The following is a 15,108-nucleotide window of genomic DNA, read 5'->3' on the forward strand; positions in this document are numbered from 1 at the left end:
ATAACATTAAAATATAAACATAACATGTTTGACATTCAAAAATCATACTGGTCCTTAACTTTCACAAATAGTTTTCGGTAGTATGAGTTTTTTAGTGGATATGATGAAAATTCAAAGAAATATTTGAAAATTCGAAGAAAAAAATCAATTTTAAAATATAATAACAAATTTTCCTTCAATTTTTTTAACAAATTTGTAAATTCAAAAACAAATAAAAAGCTACATTTATTGAAACAAATAATGCTAAAATTGAGGCATCCATTAATTCATTAAACCAAAAATTATTTAACAAATGACGTGAAATATTTAATGGATAGAATTGAAAGTATTATATATGGTTTGCTGAGATATTTATGCTATATAAAATATTAGGAATTCAAATAAAAAATTAAATAAAAGATTTAGTGGATAAGATCAAAAGTTTGTTGAAATATTTATGCAAAATAAAATATTGATTTTAAAAAATAAAAAATAATAAAAATATTGAGAATAAACGTGGAAACGGCATGTGGCATAAAAAAACTTTACTTTATATATATACTATTATTGATTTAGCAAGTCAACTTTGCTTTAATTAGTTCAGTAAGTATGGCTTAAATGATAAAAAGGTTGTTGTAATATTTGATATAAGAAGTGAAGGTTAAAATCTGTTTTTTTCGTGTTTTTGTTTGGTACAAAAGTTTTGCCCTACATCAATGTTAATTAAATTATTGTTCCCATCCCTACTTTTTTTATTTGTTATTTAATTATCATATTACACCAGTCAATTAATCTCGTTGAATCTTAAAATTAACAAGATCAAGTCTATCTGCTAGCTATAAGCTATAAACTCTAGAGCTACCGCACCTTGGTGTTGATTGAAATATGTTTATGTCTTATCTGATGAATTACATTGCTATAAAGGACAAAAATGCTCAATAATTTTTCCATTGTGCAGCTAGCTAGCTAGTAATGTAATCGTAGTATATAAGTAGCATTGTACCCCTCCTTGATTATTGAGATACGAAAATAATTTTTTAATAAGACAAAAACAGAAGATAAGTATAATTTTTACTTCAAAAATATAAAGATAAAGAATACTTTACTAAGCCTTGAATGCTTACAAAATGAGCTGCTAGTGGCTAAGTTGGCCATTTTAGAAACATAAGGACCATAAAACGACAAGAAAACATGATCGGGTCGAGTTGGAAATGGTGATATCTCGTGTTCTTTTCCTCACTATAATATAATTGTTTGAAAGCTTATATCTTATTCTAATTTACTTCAAATCTCATTCCACAATTACGTGTCATCATATCCAACATACATAAAGGTTAAACCAAACGCATTAATATAATCTAATTTCTTCCATGAATTTGTCTTATAGGGTGATAGTGAGGTTGGTGAAAGAAACGACAAATCTTTAACATATTTATATCCATTTCATGATTCATGAGTTGATGGCCTTTCTAGAGTCCTTTGTAAGAGAAAGGAGCTGTTGTAATTTGTGAATGTGTTGCTATATGACTTTTATTCAAACTTGTTACGATTTATAGTTATCCATTAAATTCAAGACATCTTTATATAATACAAAAGCATACATCTATAAGTGATAGTACATGTGGCATCTTCTTGCTCTTCATCTTATTTAATGCTTTTCTATCAACCAATCAAAATGGATATTGAATCATTTATTTTTTATTAGCCAATCAAAATGGAGGATGACTCATTTATTTTTAATGAGCCAATCAAAATTGATTATGACATGATTTTTTTCCCTATATATAGAGACAATTTGTTTTTCATTGTTTTCATCTACATCTTCCTCCCATAAAAAATCATTGTTTTCAATCGCGTCCCCCTTTCTTTTATTTGTTTATTTCTTAATTTTTATTGTTTGTTTAAGATTTATTATTCTTATGTTATTTTTTATTGTGATATCTTATGTTGTTATTTTCTATGCATATGCATGTTCTCTTTTAAATTTTTCTTTTGGTGTTTGTTTCTATATTATTTGTTTTTCATCGAATCTCTATTTATGTTTCTATTTTCTTTTTTATATACCAAAAAAAATAGTTTTTATGGCTCCTTTGATTTATTTAAAACAGACAACAACAAAACTAATATTTTATAATTAAAAAAATAGATATTTGAGTGGACAAAGTTAATTAATTGATGTGCGTATAAATAAAAAATAAAAACAAGACCTTGCATTAGTATATAGTGTTTTTGATTTTTTTTAGTTTTATTTCCTTCATCCTTATGAAATATTTAAATGAATTTATACTATTATTAAAAACAATATTCTAATTAAAGATTATTAAATTATTATATTTTTTTAAGGAAAAAATATTACAACACCATATCTTTGTATTCATTCTTTCTTTAAGGAGCATTCATTCTATTATTAAAACTTATAATCACAGATGCTTTAAAATCGATTCCATATTTAATTCTTTCCACAATATTCGTTCCATCCTTACTTCTACGGAAAAACATTTCTTTCAAAACACTTCTACAAACTTAAAAAATTAAAATTGATTGATTTTGAAATTATAATCATAGTAATTTAAAAAATAAATATGAAAACCATGTATTTTGGCTCAAGTTGTTTATGAACTCCATCAAATAATTTTTTTTCTAGGAGAACCCGAATTTTAGTCACTTCGTTGTTGAACTCTTCTCTTAGACAATCCACAATGGTGGGTGCTTCACTTATTTAGCACCATATTAAATAGGCACCCTCATTGTGGAGTATAATATTTGGATGCCTATGGAGAAGGGTGACTATGGAAGCACCCTGTATCTCTTCACTTTTTGTGGACCCTATTTAATCAATCATAATGAATTAAATAAATTTTTGTTGAAATGTAATGATATAAAATTATTTGTGAAACCTATTTAGTAATTTCTTTTGTGGTGCTGGGTTGGAGAAAATTGGTGCTTATTAAGTACTATTGTAAAATGAGTGATGTGGACAAAAGGGTCTCATTTAAGCACTTAAATCGGGTGCTCTGTTGTGGATGGTCTTAGGAGCCATAGAGTTAAAAAACAAAAAATATAAAGACACATAAATACCCATTATTATTATTTTAGGGAATAAATGCTCATTATCATTTTTCCTAAAAATAATCATACAATATAGAACAATATAATTTCCACTAAACGGCATTTATTACTTTTCTAAGAATAATGAGATTGAATATGTCATCATATTTTTACACCTATTCCTTTTTAAAAAAAAATGATATTGCATCGGTTTGTACTACATACAAATTTGATTCTATTTAATGATTTTTTTTTGTTCATGCTACTAACAAAGTTCGATTTTGTTATACGATAAAGGATCAAGTTGCACTAACTTAGAAAGTTAAGAGATCAATTTGACTTATATTAAAATTAAGGGACCAAACTGAAATTTTAAAATAAGTTCATGGATCAAATTGACCAATTTTAAAGTTTTGGGACTAAATTGAATTTTAAAATTAGTTACAGAGCCAAAGTGACATTTAAGCCAAAGAAAAAAAATTAACAATATGGAAAAATCATATAATTATAGAAATAGTAATAACAACAACATTTAAAAGGAGAATTGAATGATATTATTAGTATTAATATTTGCTATCATTTTTTTTTTTTAAATATGGTAACATGTCTTTGATTTTTTTTTTTATAAGTTAATACTAAATTACTAATAGTAGCATTACCGATGAAGGCAGACCCAATTGTTAAGTAATTGACTTAACTGGAAGGTAATTGATTCAACTTATCGTGCTTGCGCGAGGACTTCTTTAGTGAATGATTTACAACTTTAAGCCATGAGATTTGTTCTGACTGCGATGAGCTTCCAAAGCCTAACTCATCTAAACATTTTGTCATAATTTTTTTTTTAATTGTAAGTTTAGAAAATAAAAATAAAATTGTAAAGCCTCAACTTTTTGATTTAAAATGAAAGCCTAAATTTTAGCATATTCTAAAAAAAAAATATTATTCGAAAACATTTTTTAGGAAAGATTATTCAATAAAATTGAAAAATGATATAATTATAGAAATAATAATAACAAAGCTTTGAGGAAGAACCGAATGTTCCCCAAAATTAAATTTGAGCAACAACCGATGATTCTTTAAATTTCAATTTTACTAATTTTTTGTAAAGTTTGTATTGAATTTTATTTTTTAAAGTATGTTGTATCCTTTTAATAGCATAATGCATGTAAATGTCTTTTAATAACAATTTTTTTAATGCATTTATGTCTAATTTTATAAAGAAAAATGTACATGGGATAACTCTTTAATGATCATTGCACTATGACGATTTTTTAGGTATAATATTTAACGAAGTTATAGAAAACAAAAAACACAATGAATTTATTTTTAATAAAAAAAATATGTCGACGAATGTTGATTTTGTGAAAGGTGTGGAATTTGATTTCATCTATCTCCATTGATACTAGCAGTGCTCAAAATTCAGAAACTCTAAATCTAAAGTTTGTCTTTTTACTACTAGACTAAACCCTAAGAGTTGGAAAATCACAATTAACTATACTAAATCCTAGGAGTTTATCATAACTCGGGACTTCCAGCGGAGCCTACATTGGATTGGATAATCATGTTAAGCCAATAGAAATCACACAAGTTAATTTGACACTACATCTTCACACAGAAGCTTAAAGCCCTAGACATATGGTCATCTCATTTATATGTTGATCAAATTCTACTCTTTCTTCCAATATGTAGAACGTTAACTCACACTTCATACATTAACATATTTTAATCAAGTGTATGATTTTATGCGTTCATAATTGTGTCACGTAGTCATAAAAAGTAAAATAGAGACACAAACATGTTCAAAAATGTGGGTTGGTGGTGATTTTATGTATGTAGGTTTATGTTCCTTTCTTTCATGAGAAGGGATAAATGAAATTAGAAGCAAAATGAATACGAAAAAGGGCATTGAATATGAGAGAAATGATAAGAGAAAAAGATATGTATTGTGTTTTCTGTCATGAGAATAGACTTTGAAACCTCTAAATCCAAAGTTTGTCTTTTTACCACCAGATTAAACCCTTAGAGTCGGAAAATCACAATGAACTAGAAAATGCATTTGTAATTCAAATTAATCATGATAAATAGCATATTCATTATACATGAACCACCTCTCATCTTGGGTTTTTACTAAAAAAAATTATTGGTTTAGTTGTTCTTGATTATTGGAATGACACGATCAAACACATTTTCAAAAGTTGTTGGTAATTTAATGAGTTTGTTGAAAGGGTTGAGAATTTCTCGATAATTAATTTACCAAAACATTAGACTCAATTAAAAACACACCACATCATTTAAAAACATAATAAACATGTATGTTGTCAACTTAGCATAACATAAAAGTGCTTTTTCAAGGTTAAATCCTACCAAATACAAAAATAAAAGAATTTGAAATAATACAAGTTGAATGAAATAAATGGTATGAAAGAGAACAACATGGAAAAACTTAAATTTAATATTTTCCAGAAGAAAAATTAGACTAAACCAAAAAAGTGTCACATCATTTTAATTTTTTTAATATGCATGTATTTTATCAACTTAGCATAATACATATTCATTTGTCTATTGTAAAATCCCATCAAATGCCAAAAGTAAATGAATTTGAAAAAAATTAAGGTTGAATAAAAAATATAGCATTAAAGCGAATGACATCTAATAACTAAAATTTAAGATAAAAAAAATCAAACAAATGACTTTCAAAAACAAACAAATCAGTTTATCATAATGTTAGGCCCTCCAGTAGAGCCTACATTAGGTTGAATAATCATGTTCTGCCAGTAGCAACCAAACAAGTTAGATTGACACTACATCTTCACCAAAAAACCTTAAGACACTAGGTTGATGGGTCATCTCATTTCTATCTTGATCAAAATCCACTCTTTCATCTAATACGTAGAATGTTAACTCTATGATTACATGCGTTCTTAATTATGTGACACAATTATGGAAAGTAAAATAGAAACACAACATGTTCAAAAATTTGGGTTGATGATGATTTCATGGATGTATGTTTATGTTCATTTCTTTCACGAGAAGAGATAAAAAAATTATAAGAAACAAAATGAATACGAAAAAGAACATTGGATATGAGAGAAATGATAAGAGAAAAACATATGTAGTGTGTTTTGTCCATACGAGAATAGTGAATAATACGAGTTGTCATTAATTTTATAGATTTGTTGAAGAAGTCGAGGAATCTTGAGTAATTATTTTACCAACAAATTAGACTTAATTAAAAAAATTCAATATCATTTTAAAATGTTTAATAAGCATGTATTTTGTAAACTCATAAAACATCTACATTTAAATGTTCTTTAAAATTTACTCCTGTGTTCATGCAAAACTTTAACTCACACTTGACATATTAACATTTCTTCCTCAAGTATGAGACTCTTTGCATCTGTGATCTACCACCTTGAACCACTCCAGCTTTCCCCACAAAGTTGAATCGGATAGAGAGGAACTACACAAATGAGAACGATACCACATTTTCACCCAATATTTTAAGGCACTAAGTGTATGAATTTTGTCACTTATATGTTGTTCAACCTTCAATCTTCTACTCAATGTTACACTATAACCTACACTTGATACATCACAATATTATCTCCCTCAAATATGAAGAAATTCTAGCCCGTGCTTGGCACGGGTGTCCATACTAGTGAATGTATAAAACTATATGTTTAAAAAGAAATATATGCATTATATTAATTAGATGATGAGCTTGCGATAGCTTCTAATTCGATTGTTTTGTTTCATGTGTTGTTTTGTTTGGAAGGTTTACGGCTCTAAATTCTCAACTTCTCTCTAATATATATGCATGCATATATATGATATTCTTTTGATGTTAATTTTTTGGTATTGAAAAGAAGGGGTCCTAATAATCTGAAGTTTGACTGAAAAGTAAGTGGAAACTGATAAAAATATGTTCAACCCATAAATTTAGTCATGAGAAAGTCATAGTTTTAAATATCTTGAGAGAGAACTTTGCCGCCTATTACTTTTCTACACGATCTGAGAAATAAATTTATGTAGGAGCATGTAGACGATACATGTTAAAAAATAATAATTAGAAGTATTGAATTTGATCTCTGACCTTTTATTGGTGGAAAATGTATACATGGACAACATGTATGTTAAAACGTAGAGGTGTGCATAAACCAACGTTTTAAAAATCGGATTGAAGATCAAACTTGTGAGACCTCTTGATTAAGGTTTAGTCGGTTGACTATTAGGGTTCAATTTCCGATTGAACTGGTTGGTCTGATCTGATTTTTAAAACATTTGTATAAACAAAAAAAAGTCCCTATTTAATAACCGATTTCATGACCAAATTATTTCTGTCTAGCGAGCAATTTCGCAATATAATTTTGTAATTGGTCTATAAATCATTCACAAATTGATTTTGTTACCAAGATAGAGAATGGTTGCAAAATATCGCCAAACCACAAATTACCAACGTTTAATGACTAAATTGACATTTTTGTTCTCTAAATAAGTCGGTATATGACAGTTATTTTTGTAGATGCTGGACATCGTATATATGCAACATATATATAAGGAATCACTGACAGATGCATGCATTTGTCATGTATTTGAGTACAGGCCCCCTTTTGTGTTTTTTTGGGTTTGAATTACTTATACAAAGTCACATTAGAGATGACCGGGAGGTTTTAACTTTTCTGAATAGATAAAAAAATTAATTAATTCTTTAAAAAAAAAAGATAAAAAAATTAATATTTTCAGCTAAGGTTCATTATATTTGAAGTTTATAAACGCACATCTGAATTCTTAATTATTAATTAATTAATTAATTAATTAATTAATTCATAAACGCTCGAAAACTTGTTTGTCTAATTTTAGATAGAAGCTATAGAAATGTGTCTCTTGCTACATTTCTTTATCACCATATGAAAGGAAGAAGCGAAATGCAGTAATAGGAAGGAGGAAAAATGAAAAACAAACATTTTTCAGTATTCTACTTGATACATATAGTGGTAGTGTATGGCAAAACAGAAAACAGAGTCTATTCACAAAGTCCAAAATAATTCTAAATTAGTAAATGACTCAACCAAGGCTAAGAAGTGCAAACACCCTATGCTTAATACCTTTATTAGATTTGGGCCATGTATAACATTTAACCTCTCTTTTAGGTTGAGATATCGTATCTTTTTCCATCCTACAAGTTTTCAGATTATATAATTCAAAAAGTGTAAAATACCCTCTAAAACATGTTAAAAAAAAACCTCCAAAATCTTTCATTTTTCGAATCTTATAATCCGAATAGGGTGCACAAGAAGGTTGGAGGGTGGAAAACGAAAAAATCCCTTGAAATAGTGTATGTTGGAGTAATCTGCATCTCGTGAAGCCCAATTAGCAAGAGTTGCAAGAAAATTGTTCCTTTCCCTTTCATTTTTGCTCATTTCCACCCCGAACTTCCAAACTTAACCTCAACGCAAGTTAACTCACGCTTGGTACCCAGCGTGAGTTAACTTGCACTGCCTATAACTAACGACAGTTAACTGCCGCCGAGAAAATATCCTCACGGGACTTAAGTCCCACTGACTTAAAACTATTTATAACTCAACCTCTTTCAATAGCTTGTTAATAGATGAACTTATAAAAGTCAGCAAGAAGTGTACCTCTGACATGTTTATAGTGGAACCGGCAATTGAAGAAGCCACATGGCTATATTTTGCAGGCATTGATTATGTAACAGGGAAGAGTATTGGATATATATTTGTGTGTGTGCAGGCGCGCACGTACGCACGCACGTGTGTGCATGTTGAAAATAATATTTAATATAGACATTATTTATCAGGTTTTAGAGATCATAAAATAACAAAATAATATTGACATGATATAAATATAAATTAATTTTTTACTTTTGCAAATTTTAATTACACACTAGTTGTCTTAATATATGAACAACCGACATCGAATTCGATTGATAGGAATCTGAAGGCAACAAGAATTTAAGGTTCAAATAACCAATAAAATACCTAGCATTCAAATCGAACTTACAACATAAACTATGACTCTTTATTTGTATACCACTTGAAATTCGAGTGAACATGTTTATGAAATTTGACGTACGAAAAATATTTTCAAAGATAAAAATATGAGGCTTAATACGGGGCCTAAAAAACTCGGAGGCCTAAAACCCTTGCTTTAATGGCAGCCCCCTTAGACCAGCCCTGCTCATCCCACACCTTTTTTCTTTTGTTGAGAAAACAGGTTTCTGCTTCCTCTTCAACAATGGTCTTCTCTATTCGCACCGGTTTCTGCCTATTTCTACTGGTGTCGGCATTCATGGTGTTTTTGGCTTACTACTTGATCCCGGATCCGGATCTTCATCCTCAAGGTAAACTTTTGACCTAATCTACAATTATGTTTACTTCTTCTCAACCTTCCTGTTGTTGTTGTTATTGTTGTTGTTGTTATCACCAATTCTTTTTCTGTTAAAAAACTTAGGATCTGAAGCCGACAAGGTGATCCGTTTACTTGATCAGCTTGAGGTTCCAACAGTTTTTTTTGGATACATCACTCTTGATGAAGTCAACCAAATGAGCCACTTCTACTATTTTGTAGAATCTGAGGTTGATGCTGCATCAAAACCTATAGTCCTATGGTTAAATGAAGGTAAATAGTATTACTCAACTCTTCATTAATTTATATCATTCATTTGATTTTTCTCACTTTATCCATTTTAATCCGACTCTACTTCTCTCTTTAACCACTTGTTACTTTTGATTGCTCTGTTGTAAAGATAACTGTTAGTCTAAGTTGCACTAAGTATGTTTCTTTTGATTTGGGTTGTTAATTAGTCTTGGTCTGAATGAGATTAGTTATTAAGGGATGACTTGATGATTATTGATTACACTTTAAAAGTTCAAGTACTAAAGGAATGCTTGACGAAGATTAAAATGAGAATGGAAGCATGGAATTAGTTTACTGTTTTTGAAATTAGTATATTAATTTGATTTTGTAAACAAACACTTCTCTGATTATGTTTATTTCTTTGGATTTCAAAGGACCTGACTGTTCTTCTATTAGCCAAGGAGCATTTGCTGAACATGGTCCTTTCAAGCCCACCAAAAAGGGTGGTCTAGTAAAAAATTGGTACAGCTGGAACCGAGGTAACCCCGACCCAATTTCTATTGCATGTTTGTTTAAGTTTGCTTATACTAAAAATTAATTTTCTAATTAAATTTCTTCCTTATTGCGCAATGGCCAATATGTTGTATTTGGAATCCCCTGCAGGTGTTGGCTTCTCATACTCCGCCAACACCTCTGATTATTTCATGGTGACCGATGAGAGGACATGTTTTTATAACAAAATCAATCAATATTTCACTTTAATTTTGAATTTAGATTTCAACAATTCTGTTTCACTTGATACCTGATACCTAACTCTAACTCTGTTTTGCAGCAAGGGATGCCCTTATTTTCCTCCAAGCTTGGGTTACCAAGTTCCAAAAGTACCAGAGTAGCGATTTTTTCATTACCGGAGAAAGCTATGCATGTAGTTTATTTACTTAATGATTGTTAATTATTTAAATTTGAAATTTCTGTTTAATACAACTCATACTTGTTTTCTGGGCATTGGGCTCCCCAGATCACAAAGCTCATTCTCGAGACCAAACCAAGCTTCAATTTGAAGGGGATAGTTGTAAGTATATTTGATATGATTAATTTTAAATTAATTAATTAATTAATACTCTCTCCATTCTCTTTTATAAGCGTTGTCAAAAAAAAAAACAAACTTCTTTTGATTTAATAAAAAAAATACAGACATTTACAAAAATAACCCTTCATGTAAACAACATTTGTGTTCATCTCCCTTTATGCATTCACTTCTCAAAAAATGAACTCTCCTGCTATGTTTTTTTCTTTTCTTTCTGCTTAGTTATTGTTTGCCAATTTTTTATTTTGATTTGCCTACGCCAGCTGTTTTTGAAGTGTATATACTTAAGTTGAACTTGGAATGATCTTATCTCTCTTTTCTTATTCCATTGCTGCCTAGAACTCTTTTTTTATTAGCAGCTGCTTACAACTATAACTAATCACTGCATGACCACAAGTGACATGGGGAATTGTTGGTTGTTAATACAACTTACAACTAATTAAAGGTGGTATTAGAAAATTATACTTTAATTTACTGAAGGGTGTTGTGGAATGAAAAACTTAAAAAAATTGTAAAGAGAGAAGTAGAGTTAGATTGAAGTGGTTAAAGTGAGAAAAATAAAATGAATGATATAAATTAATTAATAGTTGAGTAATACTATTTAGCTCAATTTAACCATATGACTACCGGTTTTGATGCAACATCAACCTCGGATTCTACAAAATTGTAGAAGAGGCTCCTTTGGTTGACTTCATCAACAATAATGTATCCAAAAAACTGTTGGAAGTCAACCTCAGGTTGATCTGGTAAGTCAACCTCAAGTTGATCTGGTAAACGGTTCACCTTGTAGGCTTTAGATCCTAAGTATTTTAACAGAAAAAGAATCGGTATACAAATGGAGTAGAAATAAGCAGAAACCAGTGCGAATAGAGAAGACCATTGTTGAAGGGGAAGCAGAAACCTGTTTTCTCAAAAAAAAAAAAAAGGAGTGGGATGAGCAGGCCGTTCTAAGGGGGTTGCCATTCAAACAAGGGTATACAAATGGTATACAAATGAAGAGTCATAGTTTATGTTGTACAAATGAAGGGTTGCCATTGAAATCGAACTTACAACATAAACTTTGAAAATATTTTTTGTACATCAAATTTCGTAAATATGTTCACTCGAATTTCAAGTGGTATACAAATGAAGAGTCATAGTTTATGTTGTAAGTTCGATTTCAATGCTAGGGATTTTATTGGTTATTTGAACCTTAAATTCTTTTTTTCTTCAGATTCCTATCAATCGAATTCGATGTCGGTTGTTCATATATTAAGACTGAAGGTGAGAAAAACACAAGAAGGGGGGTTGAATTGTGTTTTAGAAAAATTCTTCGTTTCTCCTAAAAACTGAACACACTGATCAGAAGCTAAGTGAGACAGCTTCTGAAGTGATAATCAGAATCTAAATGCAGCGGAATAAAACAGAGAGAGAGAGAAGAAGAACGACACAAAGCAATTATACTGGTTCCTTCCACAATCCGGAAGTAGTCCAGTCCCCCTTGCACTTCCAAGGAGATTTCACTATGAGTAATATCTGATTACAAATGCTCAAGCACACAAGCAAGAGACTTCCAATGCTCAAGCACACAAGCAAGAGACTTCCTTTGCTCAAGAACACAATCAAGAGACTTCCTGCTCAAGCACAACTGCAAGAGACTTCCTAACTAAACAAAATTACACAGAAAATTGTTTAAGGTTGAACACTTGATATACAATCAGAGGTGCTCACAATACAAATCAGATACAGACTCAATGGACTTAAGAATTTCTAAGATATGACTTGAGACACAGAAATTCTAAGTGAATGCAGAACAATTTCAGCAGAGGTTTGGTACTTGTGAAAATCTTGTGAGTCTTTCGTTCAGCGTTCTTGCATTACCAAATCTCTAGGTCTTCACTCCTTTATATAGAGGTGTGAAAGAGACGTTGTGAAATTGCCAGCGCACCAAAGAGTCGTTGTTGAAGCTTGATCTTTCACCAATGATATATTGTCTGATTTGGTTGTTGTCCTATGAAGAACAAATTTGAAATCCATTCCTTATCCAAAGGAACATCTATGCAGGCGAAACCGTATTCTGGAGCTGTTTTCTTGTCCTGTAGCGTGGACACAAAACAGAGTAGTGGAGAACGTGGTTGTACAATTCGTACAAAGTACAATGTCAACGCTTTCGTCCAAATTGCAAACACACGCCTTCAAACACCTTTGAAATGACCGTTGCAAACTCCACTAATCCTTTGTTTGTGTTTTCAAATCCAATAGACAGCTTTTGCATTGATAATTCTTCAATTCTTGATTCTTTGCAAATCCAGTTGATATTCAGCTTCTGGTGAAATGGCTTCTGATGAGGCAGCTTCTGATGATGCAGCTTCTGATGATATGACTTCTGCAGCTTCTGATGACGCAGCTTCTGATGATGTGGCTTCTGGACCTCTTGTCTTCAGAAGCACTATTCTTCAGGAGCAGCTTACTTCAGGAGCGCTATTTCTTCAGGAGCAGCTTGACTTCAGGAGCGCTTTTTCTCTTCAGTAGCAAGTTGCCTTCAGGAGCGTCCAAGCTTCAAATTTTTGTTGTTTCCATAGCTCTTTATTTGCTCATTCAGAACCAATGATGATGTAACTTTATAATTATGGTCCTGTACACTTGAACAAATATTAGCTAGTCCAATTTACAATTTTTAATACCTTGTTATCATCAAAACCCTTTAAGGTTCATTGTTAAACACATTTTGTTCCAACAATCTCCCCCTTTTTGATGATGACAAACAAAAGTATTTAAAATTGATCAATTGTTGTTAATCTAATTAACAAGTTGACTTTGGGGTTCTGAGGTTTGTAAGCTCAGAATCTGAGGTTTGTAAGCTCAAACTCCCCCTGAGTCTGATAGTCTTTAAGGTGAGGTTTGTAAGCTCCCCCTAAGTTCTATCCAGGTTAATTAAATTCATTTTTCGCGCAATAAAATTATCAGAGCTTAAAAACAAAATTGAATCATTGAAAGAATTAACTTATAGATAAGAAGAATGGTTCAATTAATTTTACTTGAATTTTGATACTCCTTCGTTCGTTCATAGCTTATACCAATAAGGTAAGAAAAGATGATAGAAGTTTTTCAAAAATTTCAAATGCCATTAATGGGGCTCAGAGCCTTTAAATACTTGTCACATATACTCCCCCTTTTGTCATTATCAAAAAAAATCAAAATAAGCATAAAAGACAAAAAGATTTGAGAAAAACTCAAACAAAAGAGAGTATAAAAGAAAGTGAACTAAATAAGTCAGAGCAAAATATATGAACATGTATATCAATTGTCAGAAGCAGCTAAACAGTCAGAATCAGTAAGCATTCAGAAGCAAAGAGAATTAAATCAGAATGGTTTCAGAAGCAAGGACTAGGAATTTAAAACAAACAACAAACAAAAAGAAAAACACAAGGGTGTGCAACTAAGTGTTGGTTTGATGTTGTTTCTTCATCTCCTCCATTTCTTCAATCTTCTTCTGCAACAGTTCTTCAAGCTGTTGTTGCCTCTGGAGAAGAGCCTGTTCCCTTTCCTTAGCTTCTTGCTGCTGCTGTGCCATCTGTTTCTTCAGAAGCTTACACAACCTGGCTTCTCTGGTCAAGTAGTCCGTTTCTGAAAAGAAAGGCTGGTTTGCCAGGAGCAGTGTAGAACTTCTTACTCTGAGACTCTGATTCAGATGCTCCATTAACTTCCTGACAGAAGCTTCCTTGCTTCTGATGCACTTAGCCCTTATGCTTTCAATTAGCTCAGTTGCCCGGTTCTGAAGAGATGCCCAGGAGTCATCATATGCACTTGTGAGATCAATTGTCCTTCGTTGATCCACAAGATTATGCAACTGACTCAGGATTGAGAGAAGCTCAGAATTAATATATCTAGATTCCAGGATGTTTGAGGGTGGTTGTTCAAGGATTTCAAGATCAGAATCACTGATTTCCAAATCTTGAACAGGGTTAGGAACTGGAATGGTAAAGTGTGTTTGTGTGTTTGAAGATGAAGGCTGGTCAGAGGCAATGTGAGTGGTAGAGGTTGAGGCTTGAACATTGACTAGAGAGATGTCAACATCCATGGGAGTTGGTTCTGGGGAGTGTTCAGGTAAAGGTTGAAATTCAGTTTTAGTTGGTGGTTGTTGTGGTGAAGATGATGTTTGAGTGTTGAGTTGGGGGTCAATGGCAGCTGTTGGTGATTGTGGGGGTGTTGTGGGTTTATGTGGTTCAGGTGTTTGTTGATGGGGGTTTTCTGAAACAACATTTTCAGAAGCAGCTGCTTCTGGAGTTGCTTCAGAGGCCTTTTCTGAAGTAAATTTGTCTATGGGTAACTCACCTGAGTAGTGGAGAGCAAGATTGTCTAAGACAGAAGTGTCTTCTATTGGTTCAGGTGCTGATGGTGAAGAGGGTGAAATGGGG

At 31.4% G+C, this 15,108-nt stretch overlaps 1 protein-coding gene and 1 long non-coding RNA gene across 2 annotated transcripts in view; both read left to right on the forward strand.

Moving 5' to 3' along the window:
* The window catches only part of LOC146958516 (uncharacterized), a 40,225-nt gene extending 26,852 nt beyond the window's left edge, over positions 1-13,373 (forward strand). The window contains exon 2 of the long non-coding RNA XR_015024660.1: positions 11,975-13,373. This is a non-coding gene — a long non-coding RNA (uncharacterized LOC146958516). The remainder of the gene's footprint in view (positions 1-11,974) is intronic.
* Positions 8,986-10,744, forward strand: LOC146958518 (serine carboxypeptidase-like 46). Its single transcript, XM_085740040.1, has 4 exons — positions 8,986-9,388; positions 9,499-9,666; positions 10,059-10,163; positions 10,457-10,744. Exons 1-4 carry the CDS (start codon positions 9,199-9,201, stop codon positions 10,564-10,566), a joined length of 573 nt encoding a protein of 190 aa, XP_085596166.1. The 5' UTR covers positions 8,986-9,198; the 3' UTR covers positions 10,567-10,744.
* Positions 13,374-15,108: the final 1,735 nt, after the last annotated feature.

The sequence above is a fragment of the Medicago sativa genome, chromosome 1 (genome assembly GCF_051527215.1).
Source record: "Medicago sativa cultivar Bolivia chromosome 1, Bolivia_mono, whole genome shotgun sequence".
Lineage (NCBI taxonomy): Eukaryota > Viridiplantae > Streptophyta > Magnoliopsida > Fabales > Fabaceae > Medicago > Medicago sativa.